Here is a 23,556-nt window from a genome sequence, read left to right as displayed (position 1 = left end):
TATTATTTATTCCTTGATAATCGATGTGTAATACTGATCGTCCTTAATGATATGGCACGCATAGATTGACAGAATTATACTACGGGTTCGATTCCTGCAGGTAATTCAATATAGCACTACACAGCTAGTTTCAAAATTTACTTGTCTTCTAGAAATCAACAAGTGGCGATTCCGTACTACTTGTAATCGTTATAGTACACATTTAAAAAACAAGCTCATCCCAGAAAACTGGATGAGGGAACTTCAGAAAAACAATTTTACTTGTGTATGCGTATAGTCTGTAGATAACGACAATTTGACATGAGATAGCCCTCTCTCCAGGCAATCCACATTCCACGTTTTGTACCGGTCCGATGCCCATAATGCTTGCTGAGGTTCCCCGTTGAGTAACTATAGTAAATCTTACGACCCAAGTACCATTCGGAGTGGTAGTCAAATTAATAGTATTTCTGTTAAATATTGGTTGGTAATTGTTAGAACACTTCTGTCGGTCAATAGAAACAAAAGCATATTCTGTTTACTGTTAATATTATGTTCGTCATACTATTTAATTGTAAATAGGATAAACTAAATAAGTATATACTTAATGCGAAATAAAATATTCGAGGTCGACTGCTAGAACAATACAAACATATAAACTCGATCCTACATACCAAACCATAGATCATGCGCTATTAAAGGAAGTCAAAAGAAAGTGCCAGCCTATTTTTACATTGAGTACGTATGAAGGTGCGAAGGTCGCTTTTACTTTGACATGGATTGCTTCATTGATATGGTGGCCACGATTGAAGGGAAATAAGCAGAAGCACACTTGTATGTGTGGCCCTCAGGTGAACAGTGTAACCAACTGAGACCGGCTGCGCTTAGGTCTAGTCGGCTAAACCCTTCGGAGTTTAGCCGTAACATATATAAACGCCAGCTAGCTATATAATGTAACAATTAACAATTAAACAGAAAGAGAGATAAATAAGTTGCCTTCATGGAGCAAACAGCATGCACATTTGATCCGCTCTCAGTTATTTTGGATTTCCCGAAGAACGTTCCAGAAGGTGGCTACATTCTGACAATCAGTGGACAGATGTAGGTGAAGAGAAGGCCACAGAAAATTCCAGTTACCAAGACTGCTGAACCCAGCATACCGGCGATGGAAGCGTATTCAGAAGGCACTGTGCTGGAAATAATAAAAATAGATCAAGCATTAACTACTTCAGTTTATAAATTTAATAACTATAAACATTTCGGGGAAACATATAATCGTTTCTAGCACAAAATCTCAGGGACAAGGGTGTTTGAAAATCATCATTATCTCCGACAAATCATTGTTAGGCAATACAGCATTAGTTCTCATATATAACGAAATTAGAAGGATAATTATCACACCTCAAAGACTATCACTTTGTTAAAGTTTTAAGAGTAATAATCGACCAACTGTATTTCACTATAAAACTTTGTACAACTCCATGAAAATACGGAACCCTACACTGTGCGTGGCCCAATACGCACTTGGCCGGTTATTAATAGATAGTGCGATTCCTGAGGAAGGTTTAGGTGTAGCTAGTTTCATAGTTACAAAAAGAAATATATAGAGTAAACACTCACCCTCCGCTGACATACATCATGCCCAGAGAGCTGTAGTGTCCAGTTGACCAGCCCAATATCGCCGTGCCCATCCAGAATAAATAATCGTTTCCGATGACCACTGGCAGGCTCCTGTCCTGAGGCTTGTAGTTGCAGAGTAGGAAGAACGGGATGAAGAGGAACCGTGAGGTCACGAAAACTGAAAGCCATCGGCGATTTGGCTGAAAAAATTAATAATACATTTTTAACACACATTTTAAACCCAACTATAATTAGAAATGCGAAAGCAAGTTTATTTGTTTGTTCAATCTTCAAGAATTAATCAATCTTCTTGAAATTTCACACACATAGAAGTAAGGAGAATGTTCTTTCATGCCGTATAAAATAAAATTTGTTCCCGTGGGAAATGCGCGCGAGCAAAGCCGCGGGAAAGATCTAGTTCCTATAAAACATTACTCACAAATTGCACCAAGCTAGCCGTGATATTCCCGATCATGGATGCGAAATTGTTGGTGAAGAAACACGTCAGCCTCACGAAATTTGAGCCTAGAAAGCCGTCCGTGACCGGCCTCACTTCTGTAATGAAGATAAGAATATGTTGGATGTAAATCTATCCGCATATTAAGACTAGGTAGATAAAAATGTTTCTATTAAAATTTCCGAGTAAACATTGTGTAAATCTAACATATAACATTAATTGTTAGATTTTTGCACGTTCTTATGTGATTAAAATTTGAGCATTCTCAACGTAGAACTTGGCACCCCAATTATGCCGGCTCCACACTATCAGACCTGGCACCCTGCACTGTGCACTGGCACATTTTGACATCAGATTCTAAATAAAATAATATTCACCAACAAAGTCATGCCGAAAGAAACTAAACAGTGTTGGTCCCTATCATGTCTGAAGGGCTTACCATCTTTTATATACCAATAAATTATTCCCAGTAATATAACAATGTAAGCACACAAAGTACACGGTCAAAAGGAGATACAAGCATTGCATTAGTGCATTAGTGTTTAGTATGTGCCATTTAATGCTGTCCATTTACCTGATATTACAGAAGGAAACACGGCCAGAGCAACGAAGAATGTAACAAACACGTTATAGAGCTGGACCCAGGCCTGCTTCACGATGTGCAAGTACGGGGGTCTCCTGGTGACAGCTCCATTGGACGCGCCTCGTGATAACGTGTCATAGTAACGGTAAAACCTCTGAAAATATAATTTTTTGAAGTGAAAACTTCTTTAACAGCTTGTGCACTTTTTGTGATGGGAAAAAAATGTTTACTTTGTGACACGTGATCTTATCGAAATTTCGTGAGACGTCAAAAATGCACAATGTTATTATTCAAGTTTTCACTTCTGCCGTCACTCTCGGAGTGCACCCGTTTTTTTATGATTTTGTGCTGATATGAAGACGCTGGTTCAGTGGTGCGTAGGGTGAGGGCCAGCTCCAATGTTGTTCTGAAAATGATAGGCGAAAGACTGGACCAGCGATTGTCAAAGGCCCTAGGGCTCTGCACCTTTGACAATCTCTGCAAAGCATTTGCTGTGGCTCCACTTAAATATTGGTCATAATGAAAAAAATATCACCTACTTATATTTGATTTGAGTTTGAGTTTGAGTGAAAAGACTTAATATCATTATTTTTATACTACCAAGCATGAAAACATGCACGCGGCCACAGCTTATATCAACGTATGCAAACCAGGGTTGTCACACAAAACTATAAAATATGAAATTTGAAAGTTTATTAACAGTGTCAGACCTTACGTCAACACGAATCAAATTTTAATTAACTATACAAGTCTCAATTTAGGACTCCATCAAAGTGTTAGTCTTCCATCTTTGAAAAGTTGCAGAGCCGCTGATCTAGCCTACTCACATTTATAGGAAAAGCGTAATAGGTGTCGAAGCACACAAGCAACACCCCAATTCCACCTATAAAGTAGTATATGGCAGCAGTACGCGTGCTGCTGAACACGGTAGAGCCCCAGTCCAGGAACACAACCAGGGTCCCACAGACGTTGGAGCCCAAGACTACAACGCCAGTGTATTTGGGGGGGAAACGAGCGGCCACCCCGAATATTGAGTTGTGGTAGATCGCGTTGAACGCTGAAACAAGATAATAAATAAATAAAATAAAATAAAAATGTTTATTGGGTAAACATATTTTTTTTACATTTCAATAAGTTGTGGGAAACTTCCTTCTAAGCAAAGTGTGCTTGTGCCTGGAAACTCCGCTCTTTCATAGCTGTCAACTGTAAACAAGATTTATCTTAAATTTTTACACTCAACAAAATTTATGTGATATACATAGCCGTGTAATTAGTGAGCTTATAAAACATAGTATACTAATATATACATACATAAATAATATACATTTATTATGATACATAAATAAATAGTATTCGTAAGTATAATAAATAATAAATAAATAAATAAATAAATAAATAAAACATCCTTAAGCCTTATCCTTACCTCTTACATATTATAACAAAGTCCTCTGCCGCGTCTGTCTGTCTGTTCGCAATAAACTCATTAACATGCGGTTTTCATAAATAGAAATGATTATAGGATAGGTGGTAATTTATTATGCTTCAACCTCGGGCTTTGAGCGACGCAAATCAGAATACAACCCGAACACGCTAAGAGAGAGCCTATACAAACATAATTCTGTAAGTAAATTTATTTTTAAAAAATCACATCACATTCTAAGTTAATTGTTTTTCTAAAAGATTCAAATCAACTAACTATTTAGAAACAGCACTGATATCATGGTGAGAGAGAAGAAGACGGTGGGACAGTGGCTGGTGTCCACCATCGCCATCACGATGGTGATCACGAAGATACACATTTCTAGGAGCATCGAACAAATTATACGCATCGTGAGGCTCCCCCTGTCGACAATATGTTTATAATTAGGCTAAACATTGGCTAAACGTGGCATGTGGTTCCCGCCTTAGAATAGGATTAGATAAGATTTGTAGTTGTTGAAAAGAGGTGAATGTTCTAAATTTAGAAAAGTCTATGCCAATAGACTTTTCTCAATGTTATAAATTTCTCAATTTATAACATTCACCTTTTTCGTTTTCTACGTCATTTAAAGTATAATTCAATATAATAGTATTATTCAATATATATATAATCTATGTCATAAGGGACTGCTGATGATTTTGATGAGGATGTAGAAAAAAACGGAGTAAAACCTACCCCATCTGAACAAATATATTGAGCCAGTTGAACGCAACATTGGGCAGCTGGCTGGCCCAGCCGACGTACGCCAAGTAGTTGTCGGCCAAGTCTGGTCGGTCCACCAACTTGTACTTCACGAAGTAATCCTTGGCCGTGATGAACATGTTCCATGGGAGGAGGATGCCAAGACCGTGGAGCATCAGAGCCATGAGGATCAAGTGCCATTTGTCTTTCGGCGGCAGCGACGGTGGTACCATGGACCCCAATGGCGATGACGACGGCGGAGAGATAAACTTGACATGACCTGAAGGATGCAATTTGAAAATGACAGAATTTTGTACACATTTTTTTCTCTTCATATCACATCATCTAGTTTCAAGCGATGGTATTCCAATGCTTAAATATAGGTACTCATCATTCTCGGGCCAAATGAGTTTGTAAATCAATGACCTATGTGTGAATAGTAGTAACCTTTTTAATATAAATGAAATTATTTTAGCAATGTACTGACGCGACAGAGCACAACAAGTTTTAATGCTGAAGGAAAACGCGCTTCCGGTGAAGGAAAATATCGTGAAGAAACCTGCGCTGATTGCGTTGATGATTTATCAAACCACTACAGCAATTTTGGTCAGGAAGTCATTATGTGTGATTCATTCTACTCAATGACAACGACCCTCAGCCACGAGGAATACGATTATAAGAAGGAAAGTTTGTCACCTGATGGTCCTGGTCGATCACTGGGCTGGTTTGTGGTTATTGTGGTCAGCTTGACGGATCGTTGTTGTTCTTCTGCCCTTCTTCCCCTCTAACCTGCCTCGCCTCCTACCCTGCTGCTTCTTTTATTTAAGCAGTATAAAAGAATACTGTTTCCATTCTACCCTGCGTCCCCTCTTAGCCTGTTTTTCCTTCTCCTGGTACCCCTACTTCTTTTCCTTCTACCCTGGAAACTAATGTGGTTACGTAATATAAGAGTCTAAATAGGAATCAATTGGACATTGGAATCAATAGTCGCTATCCCATTGCCTATGAGAAGAATACCCGGTAAGTACATATATTTCTCAAGATTTGAGTTTTACAATCTACATGGGATTAAAAGCAGCTGGCGCATTCTGAGTGTCCCATCTTGAGACAGTTCAATGTGACTAATGGGATAGACGGAATTTCTTTCTCTCCCTGGTCATGGAAGGAACATTGCACCTACCTACAAATCCAAAGCACGAAGTACCTATTTTATTTTTCTTTATCACTATGAAATATTTTAACTTACGAGTATATACACTTATTGGATATAATAAAATAAACTTATTGGAAAGTACAAACAAAACGATAAAGGTGACATTCACGACTATCGCGACATTTGTAAGTGAAGTCACATAACGATAGAGAAATTAAATAGAACAGAAAAAGGAGATTTAAGTTTTTTTACAATTCTATGGTCCATTTTTACGGTCCTGACCACAGCTCGTATATTAACCTCGTCCCGACAAGGTAAAAAAATACGAAATATTATTGGATTATGTAGGTAGTTGGCGCTGTGGATGCATTATTTTTTAAAACATAACTGAAATCGGGGAAATTCCAGTCTCCTGCGCTTAGCAGTTAAGGTCAACGATAAAATAGAATAAAAGATATATCGCTATCGCTAGTACAATTGACCTAAAGATTCCATTTTAGGAACTTACTGGTTTTGTGTCCCCCATATTACTTAGCTTAATCATTTTCAGCTTGACTTAAAAATATTTCATATGTAACTCATGTCGATGGCACTAAACATTTATAAACTTTTAATAATTTTATCAAATACTTATTTCGGAAATAACATTTGGGATTGTGAGCCGTGAAGCCTAAGAACCTACTTCAGATTCTTAGCCAAACATTTTACTAAACCAAACAAATAATTTAATTATTTTGATATACCTATATTTTCAATAACAAATAATTAGACTAATTTTATCACATGATTATAGAAATATTCGAAGTGAAAAGGATCTTTTGACACTCGAAAAACACTATTGTTAATTTAGAATTGGCTACTTGATTGAGTAAAAAAAAAACATATATAAACTAATATAAAGGTACCAAACACAATAATTAAATGAATTGATCACTTTTATTAGTTAAGTAATTTACTACTTTTTAATTATATTATGTATATTAGGAATGTATTTTGACTCCAAAGATAGTGTATATTACTGAAATATGTGTATAATCTAGGTAGAATATAAATAATGTCTTGCTAATAAATTTAATAGAACAGAAAAAGGAGTTTTAAGTTTTTTTACAATTCTATGGTCCATTTTTACGGTCCTGACCACAGACATATATTAACCTCGTCCCGACAAGGAAAAAAAATACGAAATATTATTGGATGAAACAAAAATGTGTTAACAAGCATTAAAGTTAATTATTACAGTCACGCGTAGTTTTAAAGTTGCCATGTATTTCTAGTTAAAAAGTGGTATAATTTTCTACTGCAATTTAATAATAATGTAAAAATTGTAGCTGTGAAAAAAATAGGTATGTTTTTTTAAAGTCTGTTCAAATCTTCACAACAATATTCCTTAATCGTGCCAAACCTTTATTTATTTACAGAATTTCTGAATGTGATGAAAAGGAAATAAGCTAAGTAACTATATCTTACCAAATAGTGTAAGGCTTAGGATAACAAAATTTGCACCTACTTGAAAGCAATGGCCGGCTTACCAGCAAATACTCCAGCCTACGACAAAATTTAGGGGGCGGCAAATTTAGTCCAAAAAATTTTTGTTCTACAGAAATGTTATTATGTCACATAACTTATTTGGTGACATTTGACGTTTGTCTATTAGCTAATAATACTGGCGGCAATTGTGTTAATCCGCCACTGTTTCAAAGGTAGATTGAATTCTACTTAGGTGGATATCCATATGGATATCCATATCCATAGGATCTCCCTACATATATATGTAGGGAGAAATGACGTACGCGACAACTTAATTTATCATTGCCAGCAGAGATATTACGCACAGTTCAGCGCACAAAGGGCCCGGCCCCATTGCTCTCAACATCACACAGTCAACGTCAAAATAAAATGTTTACCTATGCCTTATTCATAGATGTATTAAATAGTACATCTATGGTCTTATTCTAATGCTGCGCTCTGGCTAGATGTGATAACATTAACATCGCATTAGGATTCCATATTATTGCAATATATAATCTTGCCATAAATATATAAGTATTAACTAAGTATAGAAATGTGGCTACCATCACCATTACCATACCGAACCGTTACCTTCACCATATAACCAAAACCAAGGATTTACCAAGAAAAAGCACACACAAGGAGAGCATGCGTTGGACAGAGACAGCGAAGAATAATTCCGATTTTTTGATTGGTTAATAAGCTTTCTCTTTGTAAATATTTTTGTATATACACAGCTACAACTGTGCAATATATTCATCCGATTCGATTCGATCGATTCCTACCTTCTGATCGAGTATTTATTTCACTCCAGAAACACGTCCCCAAAGTAACTAGAATGAAAATGTAAATAGGTTTGAAGGCGAGGATGGAGATTTGCAATATCTTCCCATTTGTTAAAGACATATCACAAGCTTAGAAATTATCTGAGTCCTTGACCAAGAATAACTAAGTGATGTGCGGCGCAAGCGCTGCTCCCAACACTATAGGACTCGTTGGGAGTTAAATCAAAGGCTGCAACTTTTGAAAAAAAAGTAAATACAGGTTTTGACAACCCTGACTGGATTGCCAACGCTGGCGATTGCTTCGCCTTTAGCAAGGCCGTATCAACTTTAACGGAACGATTCAAATGCGACTCAGTTCAATTTACTTAGGAACCTAAAATGATTCGCTTTCATACAACAAATTAACTCGATGGTACGAATTTGCGATGCAGATCAATTTAGTTCGCAAAGTGGATCGCGTTACGAGATGATGGTAAGCCCCCAGTTTAGGTCGCAAAGTGATGATAGTAAGCCCTCAGTGCAAAATATCTTTAAGAGTTCGCTATACGCCGACCAACAGTGGACAGACGTATGTGACGAGCAAACCAGCCAGGATACCGGAGACCAGGGTTGCTGATCCTAACATGCCCGCTGTGGAGGCGTGCTCGGGGGGTACATCACTGTAATAAAGATAAAAATCCCTTACATTACTCCCATCATTGTTCCATTCAAAACTTTGAAGCCTGAAGCCAATCCTATATGGGAATACTAGTGTTGCCTTCCAGCTGTCAAGGCTGTGTGGGCTACACCATCTGACCGCACCTAGATCTTAGGTCTACTGGTGATGATAATGTTAAACTTAGATGTAATTATTCCCGATCGGTTAAACCTAGTGTACCGTGCTAAGAAGGGCTGCACCTAGGTCTAATCGAACTTCGGGTCCTAATATATAAAATATTTTTTTAGTTAATAATAGTGATAAACTGTTTTCATTGTTGTGTTTCACAGTCTGTCCAATAGATTATGAGCATAAAATAACGTCTAATCAATTTATATCAGCACATCGCCTTCTTATTTTGAGCATTATTCAAGTTGCGCGGGCGTTTTTGATAACGTCCAATTAATCATTTGGTTCATAATCATATACCTAGGTATACTAAATCATATACCTAGGTATATGATTTAGTATAACACAAGTCACGAACTTTGAGGCAAATTTAATCTGTGTGACTTATCCATATACGAATGGCTTGTCCTTGTCGCTCGGATAGTCACACTATTTATTAGTAAAAACCAAATGAAAATCCGTGCACTAGTTTTTGAGTTTATCGCGGACCGACAAATATGTAAGGATATTTAATTACTCACCCGCCAATAACATACATCATCCCCAAAGAGCTGCCAAGTCCAGAGGTCCAGCCTAACAAAGCAGAGCCAATCCAGTAAACATAGTCGTTGGTAACTAACACAGGGAGCTGGCGTTCATCAGGCTTGTAGTTGCAGAACAAGAAGAACGGGATGAATAGGAAACGGGCTGTTGTGAACACTGACAGCCAGTGGCGAGTCGGCTGAGATCAAAAAACAGTTTTTTACAGTGTCATCTTTGCCACAAGCTTTCAATGAGAGAGCGATCTTGTTGCATTCAACGCGATGCATCAATGACAAAAACCCATGTCCGTGCAGTTCAGGAGTTCCCGCGTTGGAAGCAGTTGGGAGGTCGTGCATGTCATAATAATGCATTATCATAGAAACTGAAGCTACGTAGACAATTTCAACTCTATAGGCGCGGGAACAAAATGTTATTATAGACAAACATCGGGAGTTATGAGACTAATTAAACCTTGTAAAACCGTCCCGTGGAAAAGAAAAACAAATCTGTATTGTAGGTATAATATTTGTATGCATCTGTTAATCGAATTAGATTCGAAATTCCCGTGTTCCTATTCCCGTGATGTAATGTGCTTCTTTGACCCAAATCTTATAACGTTTCCCAAATGCTAACGACCCGGTACCGAGTAACTACAATCCTAACTAATGTCAAAGTTTATTACCCTTTCACGCTCTATATGCCATGGGAGTCATGGACCCATGGGAGCAGATATTTTTCATCCCGAAAAAATATCTGTTCCATGGGAAATCACGCGGTGAAGTGGGCAAAAGCTAGTATAATATAAAACACTAATTTTAATTTATACCCTTCTTCGATCTTTTTTGTGGGACGTGGGCAGTGGCAGCGGGGACAATATTCATGTTCGAGATTTTCCTTTTTACCATTAACAACAACAAAAAATTTAACAACCAAAAATAACATTATTGTTTAATATAGCGATAAATAATATCAGGGATTTAGATGTGGACACAAACCTTGGATATTGAATACGATACGAAGGAGTAAAAAGGAAAATTAAAAATTTCGGCCCTGAAATAAAAAAGGGATGAGGCCTACGCATGTATAGGTGGAGATAACTTACATATTGCCACATGCTAGCTGTAATATTCCCAATCATGGCCATAAAATTAAACGTGAGGAAACACGTAATCCTCACGAAATTGTTGCCAAGAAATCCATCTGTGTTTGGTTTAATTTCTAAAACGAGAATAATTCATATATTTATTATTATGAAAAATCTACCGAATCGCTCTGATTGAATGGCATGCATTGATAATGACCTGGAATAGCATATTTTTTATTAGCCTATACTATACTTTTTTCCATGTCACTACTATACCTAGCCTTACCTACCTTAGCATACTCTATAACATGGAAAAAAATACGGCCCTCGCGTGTATATTTGCACCGAGCTACAAATTTCTGCGGCTAATTACTTTTTCATAACTATCACCTAAAATGGTGCAATGTGTGATAAATACTTATTAAACAGATGTTTCCGTATTTTTCGCTGCGCATAATGACTATTTACCAGAGTGTACAGATGGGAAGATAGCGAGAGTAACGAAGAATATCGTGAATATGTTATACAGCTGCACCCTGGCTTGCTTCGCTATGGTCCAGTATGGGATTCGCTGGGCTGCCTGCGGTGCGCCGGGAGCGGACGCTACCACGGAGGCTCTCACAGTTCGCTTGTGCAATGTGTCGTAGTAGCGGTAGAACCTCTGGGAATATTAAAATTTGTTTTAAATACATTAGTACGTAACAAAAAAGTATACTAACGCCTAAAGCTTTGTGTTACTTTCGCTGACATAATATTTTTATAATCCGTACTATATCTAATGACTGCTCTGATATAATGATAGCTGATCGAGAAGTTGATCATCGGTAATTTGTCTAATCTTTTACTTTGTCCTTTTCACATAGGCCCTTTTTCTATCTTGCTTTCCCTCTCTCTCGACAAAAATGTTAACCAAAATATTTTTCTGGCAATTAACAAAATTAATTTTAAAGGTAAAAACACGAAGTTGCTTGATAATGACAAGCTAAACAAATGCCCCTAGAACCGTAGTTATAGATTTTTTAGTTCAGACGTTGGAACTAAGTTCGAACTAAATTAAGTACTCACATTAAGAGGTAAAGCAAGGAAGGTATCTAAACACACTAGTAGCACCAGAATTCCAGTGATAAAGTAGTAAATAGCTGCTGTTCTCTTGCTGCCGAACATATGGGAGCCCCAGTCCACAAAGACCACCAAGGTTCCACAAACATTAGACCCAGAGAGGATTGCCCCTGTGAACCGCGAGGGGAGGCGGGCGGCCACACCGTATACTGAGTTTTGGAAGATCGCGTTGAATGCTGAAACATTTTGCTTGTTAAAACTTATAGATTACATACATTGTGCCTTTAACGTTTTCATTAATTTTCAATTATTTGCTCTCCTTTGGCAATAAAGAATATGCTAAAACGGTGGTGGTCCAATTGTTAAGACGCCTGCCTGTGACGAAATCACAAGTTGGAATCATATCCGTGCCACATAATATACTACACCAACCGGAATAATCATTAGTTTTAAAGACCACCACTTGCTTAACTTATCAAAAAAAAGTCAAAGTGTGCACGTTGCATAATCAAAATCTGGAATTGGTACGTGTTTCTGTATATATACATAACAAGCTGACCGTTGAGAAACAGCACTGATATCATGGTGACCCAGAAGAACACGGCGGGTATATCTTGTGTGTCCAACATGGCCAGCATTACAGTGAATATGAAGATGCCAGTTTCTATGCATAGCGACCACACTATACGCGTAGTTAGATTACCACTGTAAATTAAAAAAAGTAGGAGAATTTCATAAATGGGTAATTACTTGTCATATTTTGCTCGCAAATAGTTACCTATAAGTACTAACTTTTCCATTATGGACGAAGCTACAAATATACACGTACATGCTAGTGAGACATAATTCATAATAAATTATTTATTTGCAAACATATACAACATAAGGATTACAAAAGATTGTCCATTTAAACATGTGACCATTGAGAGTGAAGCAATATCCAATTAAAATTATATTATATATTACTTTTTACTACAAAACTAATAAAAAGAAAGAATAATTCTCACCCAATGTGCAGGAATACGTTAAGCCAATTGAACACAACATTCGGCAGCTGGCTGGCCCAGCCGATATACGCCAAGAAATTATCTGCCAAATCTGGTTGGTCCACCAACTTGTACTTCACGAAGTAATCCTTGGCCGTGATGAACATGTTCCATGGGACAAGGGTGGCAAGGCCGAGGAAGATGAGGGTCATGTAGATTAAGTTCCATTTATCTTTCGGCGGCTCCAATTCAATGGCCATACTAAAGATTGCGATTTGAAAACGGCAGAAATCTGTAACATAATATTTACAACATTAACGTATCGCCGGTTGACTTTAAGAAATCACCATGGGATAGGTTTATTGTATTAATTTTAATCTATGCGTTTATTTTCGTACAACATACTTATGTATTACAAACAAACACATCGTACGTTCCTACGTAATATAGACACGCTGTTCTAATTCTAAAAACATTGACACGGTACCGAGTCGCCTATAGGAACTAGAATTAAATTACTATTAAAGTATAAGCAATAAAATACTAAGCTGCATCATTCTCGCTTAATTTAAAAATACGTACTATCGTTCGACGCTTCGTGAGGTTTATAGTTTTATACTTAAGAGACGTCAGAATAAAGAGATAAATCAAATAAACCCAATAGTTACCGATGTACCTAATAAATCACAAGATTTTTGTCATGTGCGGGGCGGCACCTGTGATTTAGGCACGTCTCTTAATGGTATTACGAAAGGACGTTGTGAACATTACCGGGCCGTGGCATAACAGTTTGGGAAAACACACTGTAGTGCTTCCTGAACTCTGTTCGATAGATCCGCGATAAACTAGAATTTCTAATTTGGTATATCTAAAAAAATAGTTAGTTTTTTGTTTTTTTTTTCTGAAAAACCTAAAGGATTACTCAGACCACCAGCCAATAACCATCATGGAAAAAGAGATCTACAAAGACAGATTCAATCCCCAGACAGCCCGGAGCAGACGCCTCTAGCGTAAATGTTCGAGTTGAGGAGACCCGACGGCAAATAAAATGGGATAAGGGATGGAAGAAGAATATTGGCTTTTTATTTCCATACAATTGTGTACTTTATTATTGTGTACTTTATTATAAAAATATCTTCATAATGTCCAAGCCTAATTCAACCAACTCGTATTCTAGTAATTAATGACTTACCCTACAGATTTACTCCACAATAGTCCTTATTTTACCGCAAATTCAATGAAGCTTTTAATACTTATCTAATATGCACTTTTTGAAATTAATTAAAAACACGTAAAATTATAACTTGAAACGTAACATGTGTCTAATTGTTGACAATGGAATAGAACAGAAGGAGGATTATTTAGAAAGTTTCAAACTCATTGAAATAGTAACTTATGGCTAGTATCATGGTATTCCATGATACAACCCATAAGTTACACCTGATACACCTGACCATGGAATTGAATTGAAGGGCTTGGACCTGACTCATTCACAGATTATATCTGTGGTCTCGTCGCCAATTAGGGAAATTTTGGTGTATAATTTATTATAATGACACATTTTTATGTGTAGGTATTGTCATTTTTATTCCATACTAGCAACCCCTCCAGATTACTAGTATGGAATAAAAATGTTATGGCCTAGAGTCCGCGCCACGAAAGTATAGTGCCGCGGCAATATGTGGAACTACGAACAAGAATCAATTAAGTACGCCACATTGTTGTTGTAAGCGACTGTGGTGCCTCGCCTGCGTGAACTGTCCTAGCACGGCCTCTCACTCATCCGAACCAATCCCCGGTTACTTCCACAGCCCTTGAGTGTCGAAGCTCAGGGTCCACTTACCTACCTTTTCGTGTAGGTATATTTCGCACGGTCGTTGGCATCTCTAGTTGTTAGACCATTGTGTCCTAGCCCACTTACATTGGTCCTAGCGCAGCTTCTATATCTACAAAACCACCTGAATGTTCTCAGGAGTAGTTCAAAATAAAACAAACAATATTAACTATTTTTGTATATATTTTCTGTAATTTATAATTGTACTTACTTATTTTATCAGACGATTATAGAAGTGTCAAAAGTGTATATGTATTGATATATTTGAATAATTTTACACAATACAATCGTGAAAAAGTGGAAAAATATTGTTAGATTAGGTGTTTTAGGATCCCTATTTATTGTCACACGTGATTTTGTTTCTTGAGGTGTACAAGTAGTTATGTGGGTAGCTATACAGGTTGGCTTCTAAACATCAGAAAAAATTTTCACAATACTAGTTGTTCGCCGCGAACTTAGACCTCGCGAACACAAAATTTTTTTATAAAATTGTGAATATTTCAAAAACAAAAACTTAAAAATTCTATTGGCAAATCCTTCATACCTTTTAAATTTCATCTAAACCGGACCAACGGTTCGAAAGTTATCGCGTTACAAACATACCTACAAAAAATTAATTTTTGCCAAGTCGAATTGTAGACGTCGCTCGCTTAGTTCGCTTGGTCAATTAATCAGTAGGGTAGAATACATAGATTAAAAAAATAATAAATTTTAAAATACTAGTCAGATTAGCTGTTGTTTGCGTATGAGAAAGAAAAAATATCGACATTTTTTGTTACATATATCTATGTAATACCTATGTTTAGTCATTCAAATTGGCTGTGAAAACTAATTGATGTTTATAAGCCACCCTGTTTATTCGGAATTTTGAACTAAGTATGTTCACAAATTTCTTAGAACTAACGTGTTTTAATCGCAGATATAAGAGCAATATACATTGTAATATTCTTATATATCAGTGGTTGTAATGCATTATGGTATGAAACAGGAAGACTGAAAATGTATTAGAATATTATATTATAATATTTTTATTTATTTTTCTCCACAATAACAATGAGTACTTTAACAAATTAACAAGAGGAAGTAGGTGCAATCAAATGTGGAGAACTAGCGCCTAACACTCGGTTTCCGAAGAACCTGTGTTTATATTACAATGTTTATGATGGATAAACATTACGTAAGGTTTATTTAAATTATTACATTCAGAATTAAGTGTATTAAAATTCAGCTGACTTTATATTATTAGATTAATATGTGAAAATGGTAGTGCAGATACCTATGTATTTTTATTAATATATGTATAAAATACGTATATAGTAGTGGAGTAAGATATTTATTTACAAAGTATTTAAATCTAAAACAGGACTAAATAATTACTAAATCTTAGGGAATAGTGTGAGGCTTAGGATAACACAATTTGTACTTTAAAGGATCTTTTAATTCTAAGTGTGAGAGGTTACACCAAAATATAGATCATACCAATATGAATAAAGAGGCAATACATAATATTAATCTTTAAAGTTAAAATTATTTATAATCGCTAAAGGTTAAAATGGGAGGATGAAAACTTATTTTTGTTATACGAGGGATGGGTATCTACAATGGATAGGTTAAAGCTATCTCACAGCCTTCGACTAAGGAGTGCTCATACATAAGTATATTATAGTGATTAATAGTATGATTTTTGGATAGGTACATTGTGAAATAGGCCTAAAGAAGAATGATATGAGATACTATCAATACAAAATCATAAGTTTTGTCATATATGTTTTCTTTTCATCATTTATTTCACTGAATTTCACTTAGAGAGAGAGAGAGAGATAGCTAAACTTGGTCTTGGAATTTCGCAACTCTTGGCTCTGTGTTTTATCTGTACTTTATCAATATCTTATAATGAAGGACATCTCATCCCAAATAGAAAGAACCAAATATTCCATGTAAAATACCAACATACAGAAAATTCAAATTGTAAAAGAGACTACGTGTGTTAATATTCGTCTCACTCCCACAATATCAATGTGTTTTCGCACATTTGCTACATTTGACATTGAGAGTTATGAAGTACCGCCATCGCTTTTGCTCAGGTGTCTTTCACCAATGTAAGGAACCCTTAGTAGGTACTACGGAGTAGCTATCAATTCCATACTTTCACCTTACGTAACATTAAGAAAGATAGGTAGCGAATTGGACAAAGAATTGGATAAGTTAAATATAGCGCATTAAGTCTTATTAGTAGTAAGATAAGATTTATTTATAGTGTATAAATATTAAATAGTGGGTAATACAATTCGACTTACGAGAAATAGAAAAAGAATCAAATCAGTGAAGCTAAACTCAAAAAGTGGATTTACTAAAAATAAATGATATTATTTGTGTAATTAAGATTTGAAAATTTAATTATAGTGCGAAAGTAGTAAGTCTAGATTTATTTTTTATTATCATATACATAACTTTCTAGCTATGGCTTAACAGTATGGCAATTTTCATTTTATTGTCAAACATTTAATGCTTTCATACTATTCACGCTTGTATAACCATGGGAAGTTTCCATCATCGAAAACAAATAAAATAAAAGTTTTATATACTCAAATACTTGCATGTGGAATGGGACTTTTTACAATGTAAAAAGCTATAAAAGGGCAGGAAAACTAAGGCTAAAAAAATAAAATAAAATGTCAAAACTAAAATATGTTTACTTGGTAATAAATAAAATGTAACAATCAGGATAAAGGCGAATGTACACAAGACCAATTTTTTTCAAAAGATCTTATGTAAATATTTTCCTAATATAAAAAGCACTGTTAAATACATTGTTCGTATATACGCTAACACTTTTATTTTTTGGTTTTTAAACAATATTATAGGGTCATTATTCACGAAAGTTAATGTCCCATGTCCATGTCATGTTAGGTTGTCCCATGTCTCTTAACGATACCAAACTTATTTTAAGAAACTTCAATAGGCTACAATATTTAGTTAACTCTTCATAAACAAGACGGTTAGTATCTGGACTAGCGATAAAATTAATAAAAGCAGAGCGGCAAACATTAACTTTTAATACAGGAGTAGGGACCAAAAATTTCTAGAATGCTAGTCCAAAAAGACAAAAACTGAGCACCTTATATTCTGTAGGTACAACTGTGGTACACACCCGTCAATGAAAACTATGCTTAAACTAAAATAACGCCAATTCTAATGAGATAAAAAGAGACAGCTTGTTTTCTTAGAATTAACGTCATGTAAACTTAAAAACAATGTTAGTTTTTTCAGTCTATCAAACATTTTTATAGTATTAAATAGAATGAATAAAAATGATGTAGTACCATAACCTTAAAAATAATGTTTGTGGATACATACAATAACCTTTCAGGAGGTATAAGGCAAAGTAATCACTTAACAAATAAATGCCCGCATACTTAATACAAACAATATTAATAATTTTCAATTTTTCCGCCGCACTAATCATACTGACCCTTCTGTCATATAGATATAGGGACTTAAAATAATACTTGACGTCTCCGTGTGCGGCGTTTTTAGTCCTAAAATTTTGATGTTTAATTGTACTCGAATCGGCATTATAATTAATATCATGATTTTATAATATACGAGGTATTCTTACAATAACATTAGTACAAAACTATGGCCAGATGTATAAATAGCTATATTCTAAAAATGCAACGGTTGAACTGACAAAAATCAAAACTATTTTTATGCTTCTAAATACGACAAAAATATTAATCACACTTTTGTGAATTGAGAAAAAAAATGTCTTTACATTTGTATCATATAAAAAGCATGAAAATGCACATCAACATATAACAAGTATTTGACTATTATATTTAAATTATGTAATAGCACTTTGGATTAATAATAATTATAAGGATTTTGAATAATCCTTGAACATACGATAATATAGGTACATAAAAGTGATTATGTATTATTAAATTTTTGTTACAATTATTTTTTAATTAATGAATTAACAACTGTTTATTGTTATGATTTAATTACTTTTCAAATATAGAGCTAAGAGTGACTACACACTGATCAAAAATAAAATTTAAACAGCTAAATAAAAGGGCCTAAAATTGTAATTTTTTACTGAAAACTATAAATGAAAAAAAAATGTCGAAATGCGTTATACGATCTTGTAATCATCACACATTTTAAAATAAGATCTTCCTTACCTATTATCGAAACGAAAATTAAACGAATAGCACAATATTTAGCCTCATTTTTTATAATACCAATAAAAATATTTATTAGCAACATATAAATTGATAATGTTTTATAAATATATTAACTTGCTTAGTAGTTTTGCAAAATATACTAAACTTAATGATATAATTACGATACTCATGTTTTTTTGTTTGTATGAATTCAAAACGCTTTGTACTAGCTACTATAAAAAATCTCTATAGTACATACAAACTTGAACAACTTATAGCCTTATTATAGTGTCTAAATTTAGTTTTGTTTAAGTTTATTGTAAATTATTTGTAGAATCCCGTTAAATAATTCCAATATAATTATGATGTTATTTACACATGATCAATCAAAAATGAGTGGTCAAAAGTCAAAATTAAGACATTAAACAACATTTATAAAACAGTTTGCCAGGCGATATTGTATCCTATCGCCTTAAACATAAGAGTCAACGGTTTTGGACAAAGTGTAATCCCTTAAATTTACGATACCACATAAGCGTAAGCAAATCCATTATATACCTATAGGACTAAACAATATTATATGTATAATCACAATTTTTCTTGGTGAAATAAAAAAGCATACCTATTCTATTATTTATTGTAAAAATCTTGTATGATTGTGCCGAAGAAAAGAAAACAAAATCACAGGAGATTATACATAGATATTATTTAATCCTATGTCTTTTAATTACTGGAAAGACAATCGTTTATTATTCCACCATGGCAACTAAAACGCTCATATAAATATTAACATTGCCAAGAAGAGGCAAATTTACGAATTATAATCTCTATAAAAAATAAACTTAATAATCAATTTTGCCAAACAGATTTACGTTATGAGTATTCTAGTTGACATGGTATCTAATTTCTATAAGCGTTCCTTATCACTATTCTAACATTAATATTTTCCAGGTTATACTTCAAATCTTCAATAGTTTTTATCAAATTTTGATGTGGTGGAAAAATTTGAGATATGCAAACGGCAGCTGATTCCTATGTTGTTATTCACATTTATCATTGGTATTTCACATTAATTATATTAGCCTCCCGGGCAGTCATATTTCAGGTCAATAATTTAGCATAACCACAGACAGGTATTGAGATAACGCATCTTTGTGCAACTGTATGGGAACTGAGTGTGCCAGTTTTTGATACCTACCATGATGTATCTGAGCATTTTCCCAGTTTCTTCCACAGACGTTGAACGTCAGAGCCCAGGATCCGCTAAGCAATACCTACTACTACGTCATCAGAGCGTTTTAATAATGATAAAGGTATAGTTTTTACAGCTATATTATTATAAGACAATTTGGCATACGTCAGGAACGATATGCGTACGTTAAGAATGATAAGGTCTGACAACTAGGGATGCCATAAACCGTACAAAGTGGAGAAAAAAACGTAGGAAAGCGGACCCTATTCCTACCTCCGACGTTCAATGGCTGGGGAAGAAACCGAGAAAACGATCAGATGAGAGAGATAGCACGATTTAGCATCTATCTCGATACACGTCTGTGAGCATAACCCTGTCTAAGAAATAGTCAAAGAGACATTGCTTCATACACTATTGATATATTGTGCGATTTAAAAACTTACGTCACAATTCACTGTCACATTTTACACTTGTCAGTATTGCCGAGGAATCGTCAGTTTAGTTATCGATAGTTGATCTCGGAAATTATATAGCATAGTATAAGATAGATGTCGATCGCTGAGACACTAAAATTATCGATGGAACTGCCTAAATCACAGCACATGATGTTATAGTTAAACCATATAGTCGACTATCAAAATTGTCTAGAATATCGATAGTGTGATCGATACTATCGACAATTATGTTATTACTATGAAGTTAAAGATATACTGAAGCCTGTATAGCTAAGAACTTTCTGATGCAAGGTATTTACACGCAGATATTGCTATTTTTTCATACGTGATCCGATCTCCCTTTCTTACGAATTGTTAGACTTGTATAGGTATAGCTATATCTTTCAATACGCGAGAAAGAGAGGTAGAGTGTTAAATGAAAGAGATAGAACCATGTGTAATTTACATAAAAAAGTTCGTAGCAGTGCCGGCTCCAGCATTACCTATAGCTTCATTGTCATTATCAATACTATCGATTATATCGTTTAAATCTTAGCAATCGATATTATTTGCTTACAACAACACAACACAATATGACGTCAAATTAATATACACATAATATTATCTATTTAAAAAATATTGGGAATTAAATAACATTGTTTAGGACACATGTAGATAACAATAAATAAATCACCAACAATATCGACGGTATCGTCTAAATCAGAACTATCGACATTATAAATCGATACTATTTTCTCTACTATCAACTATCGATAATCTACCGAACGACAAATGTTAGCGAGTTTCGGTGAACACAAGCACTGGTGAATGCCGCAGCAGCGCCCAGTAGGCGTGCGCACGCGCAAGCGCCCGCTAGAAGGAGAGCTGCGTGAGCAGCGGACACGCGAACGTGAACAGCAGCCCGGCCAGGATGCCCGACACCAACGTGGCCGAGCCCAGCATGCCCGCCACGGGCGCGTGCGCCGGCGACACCGCTCTGCCAAAGGCCTTTTATAAACACACGCCCGACACCACTCGCTAGCTTCATAACGTCACAAAACTGGACGATGTTTGCCAGGTAATCAATATAAATAAATACATAATGACATGTCATACAGATTGAGCTAGCCCCAAAGTAAGTTCGAGACTTGTGTTATGGGATACTAACTCAACGATACTATATTTTATAACAAATACATATATAGATAAACATCAAAGACCTGGGCCAATCAAAAAAAGATCATTTTCCATCATGACCCGACCGGGGATCGAACCCGGGACCCCTCGGTTCAGAGGCAAGCACTTTACCACTGCGCCACCGAGGTAGACAAGTAAGTCCTGAGACTTCGCCGAGTGGTCGTTGGACATAACTTTTTGACGTCAATATAGGTACTTTGTTATACTATTAGAAAAAAATATATGTAAAAAACAATAATGGTAAGCCGATCTGGCATGATAGAGACCAACACTGTTCAAATGAGTTTCTTTCGGAATTTCTTCTCCGCAGTGGTCGTTCCGAAATGCTAGTAGTTTGTAGCTTGTGAGAAATTACCATTTAATATAAAATTTGATGTGTTAAAGTGCCTAGTAGTAATAATAAGTGCGTTGATTACAATCAAAATTGCAACTGGGACTAAATTTGCAATAATGGCGGATTCACATTAGTGCCGTGAAACTCCATTAACCCCTCTCCTCCCCCTTCTTCAATCATCTATCATCTTCTTTTTCCCAACGCTTTCTAATATATGTCTTATTTTCGTTTGTTTTATATAACTTTATTGCACGAAAATAAGTACAATAATTAAAATTAATACAAGAAAGCTACATGTACAACGGCGGACTTATCCCATGTAGGGATCTCTTACAGTCAACCGGCGATAGGTTGAGAGGACGTGTGCACAATAGCAGGCTAGTCAGAAGTAATAACTTACAACATGAACAGAAAAGACTATACATTGTAAGAAAATAAACAAATATATATGCACTCAAGAAAAGTAAAATACATATTGTATACGTGTAAATAACTAGTGATATATCGCCACAGCAAAGTACACAAGCTGACTGACTCACCCGCCGCTGACGTACATCATGGCCAAGGAGCTGCCGTGGCCGGAGCTCCAGCCGAACAGCGCGGAGCCGGCCCAGTACACGTAGTCGCTGGTCACGAGCACCGGCAGCCGCCGCGCGGACACGTTGTACTTGCACACCAGGAAGAACGGGATGAACAGGAAGCGCAGCGTCACGAACACTGACAGCCAGCGCCGAGACGGCTGCCATTGGAAACAAACATGTATACACATATATAAATAATAAATAAATATATTAGGACAAATCATACAGATTGAGCTAGCCCCGAAGTGAGTTCGAGACTTGTGTTATGGGATACTAACTCAACGATACTATATTTTATAACATATACATATATAGGTAAACATCCAAGACCCGGGCCAATCAGAAAAAGATCATTTTCCATTATGGCCCGACCGGGGCTCGAACCCGGGACCTCTCGATTCAGAGGCAAGCACTTTACCACTGCGCCACCGATGTCGTCAAATATAGACGTTGGCTTCGGCTTCGCGCCCGTAAGAATGTCGAGATAAAATATAGTCTATAACGATCTTGGATAATGTGCCTTTCTAATGGTGAAAGAGTTTTTGAAATCGGTTAGGTGGTTAAGGAGATTACCCCCTCAAACATACAAACTCACAAACGCTTACGATAATAGTATAGATATAATAAAACTGACTAAACTAACGTAGGAGTTATTAAAGAAAAATAATTATGGGGTATCTTTATGGGACTAATAGATGACAAAACAAATTTATTCAGAGTTTTTGTTTGTATGTCTGTTTTTCTTTCTGTCTGGCTGTATGTCTGTTGTCGAGCATAATCACCTCGCTCCCGTTACAATAACACTTACAAATTGCCACAAGCTAGCCGTGATATTCCCAATCATGGCAGTGAGATTGAACGTGAGGAAACATGTGATCCTCACGAAATTGGCCCCCAGGAAGCCTTCTGTGATTGGCTGGATCTCTGGAAAGAGACAAAAAATAATCATAAGTTATAATTTTAAGTTGATTTCTGTTACAGTACTATTCGCGAAAGACGAGCACAAATGGCGGACTGTCTGCGCATGTACACAGTCAACAGCACATTATGTTACCCCGCATGAACCTCCATGCCGTGGTAACAGCCCCGAGTTT

The 23,556-nt window shown here is 35.8% G+C and overlaps 3 protein-coding genes across 9 annotated transcripts in view; all 3 read right to left on the bottom strand.

Moving 5' to 3' along the window:
- Positions 1-8: 8 nt before the first annotated feature.
- On the bottom strand, positions 9-7,681 carry LOC128680411 (equilibrative nucleoside transporter 1-like). Of its 3 annotated transcripts, none has more exons than XM_053763551.1 (9): positions 7,461-7,681; positions 5,497-5,726; positions 4,795-5,080; positions 4,336-4,481; positions 3,467-3,696; positions 2,631-2,793; positions 2,039-2,154; positions 1,600-1,799; positions 9-1,171 (listed from the first exon to the last, which is right to left on the bottom strand). In XM_053763551.1, exons 3-9 carry the CDS (start codon positions 5,031-5,033, stop codon positions 1,054-1,056), a joined length of 1,212 nt encoding a protein of 403 aa, XP_053619526.1. In that variant the 5' UTR covers positions 5,034-5,080; positions 5,497-5,726; positions 7,461-7,681; the 3' UTR covers positions 9-1,053. The 3 variants fall into 3 exon arrangements, with proteins under 3 accessions (XP_053619526.1, XP_053619528.1, XP_053619527.1); XM_053763553.2 differs by lacking the exon at positions 7,461-7,681 and adding an exon at positions 5,981-6,213; XM_053763552.2 differs by lacking the exon at positions 7,461-7,681 and adding an exon at positions 6,047-6,213.
- An 892-nt stretch (positions 7,682-8,573) lies between these two features.
- On the bottom strand, positions 8,574-14,046 carry LOC128680410 (equilibrative nucleoside transporter 1-like). Its single transcript, XM_053763550.1, has 8 exons — positions 13,917-14,046; positions 12,746-13,016; positions 12,298-12,443; positions 11,745-11,974; positions 11,148-11,340; positions 10,698-10,813; positions 9,595-9,794; positions 8,574-8,906 (listed from the first exon to the last, which is right to left on the bottom strand). Exons 2-8 carry the CDS (start codon positions 12,982-12,984, stop codon positions 8,789-8,791), a joined length of 1,242 nt encoding a protein of 413 aa, XP_053619525.1. The 5' UTR covers positions 12,985-13,016; positions 13,917-14,046; the 3' UTR covers positions 8,574-8,788.
- A 3,187-nt stretch (positions 14,047-17,233) lies between these two features.
- The window catches only part of LOC128680408 (equilibrative nucleoside transporter 1-like), a 28,153-nt gene continuing 21,830 nt past the window's right edge, over positions 17,234-23,556 (bottom strand). For all 5 annotated transcript variants that reach the window (XM_053763543.2, XM_053763544.1, XM_053763545.2 and 2 more), the window contains 3 exons: positions 23,271-23,386; positions 22,421-22,620; positions 17,234-21,347 (listed from right to left, as the gene is read on the bottom strand). In XM_053763543.2, the coding sequence (XP_053619518.1) occupies positions 21,224-21,347; positions 22,421-22,620; positions 23,271-23,386 (440 nt within the window). In that variant the 3' untranslated portion in view covers positions 17,234-21,223. The remainder of the gene's footprint in view (positions 21,348-22,420; positions 22,621-23,270; positions 23,387-23,556) is intronic.

The sequence above is a fragment of the Plodia interpunctella genome, chromosome 24, assembly GCF_027563975.2.
Source record: "Plodia interpunctella isolate USDA-ARS_2022_Savannah chromosome 24, ilPloInte3.2, whole genome shotgun sequence".
NCBI lineage: Eukaryota > Metazoa > Arthropoda > Insecta > Lepidoptera > Pyralidae > Plodia > Plodia interpunctella.
The sequence above is the reverse complement of the archived record's forward strand: the minus strand, read 5'-3'. Positions and strand labels throughout refer to the sequence as shown.

Excerpts from the sequence above, each read along its gene's own strand:
- LOC128680411 (XM_053763551.1), bottom strand. The coding sequence starts at position 5,033 with ATGGTACCACCGTCGCTGCCGCCGAAAGACAAATGGCACTTGATCCTC. Across the intron at positions 3,697-4,335 it reads ATCAGTGCTGTTTCTAAATA|CGTTCAACGCGATCTACCAC; the intron begins GTTAGTTGATTT and ends ATCTTGTTTCAG. Across the intron at positions 1,172-1,599 it reads ATGATGTATGTCAGCGGAGG|CACAGTGCCTTCTGAATACG; the intron begins GTGAGTGTTTAC and ends TATTATTTCCAG.
- LOC128680410 (XM_053763550.1), bottom strand. The coding sequence starts at position 12,984 with ATGGCCATTGAATTGGAGCCGCCGAAAGATAAATGGAACTTAATCTAC. Across the intron at positions 12,444-12,745 it reads AACGTATTCCTGCACATTGG|TGGTAATCTAACTACGCGTA; the intron begins GTGAGAATTATT and ends TTTAATTTACAG. Across the intron at positions 11,975-12,297 it reads ATCAGTGCTGTTTCTCAACG|CATTCAACGCGATCTTCCAA; the intron begins GTCAGCTTGTTA and ends AAAATGTTTCAG.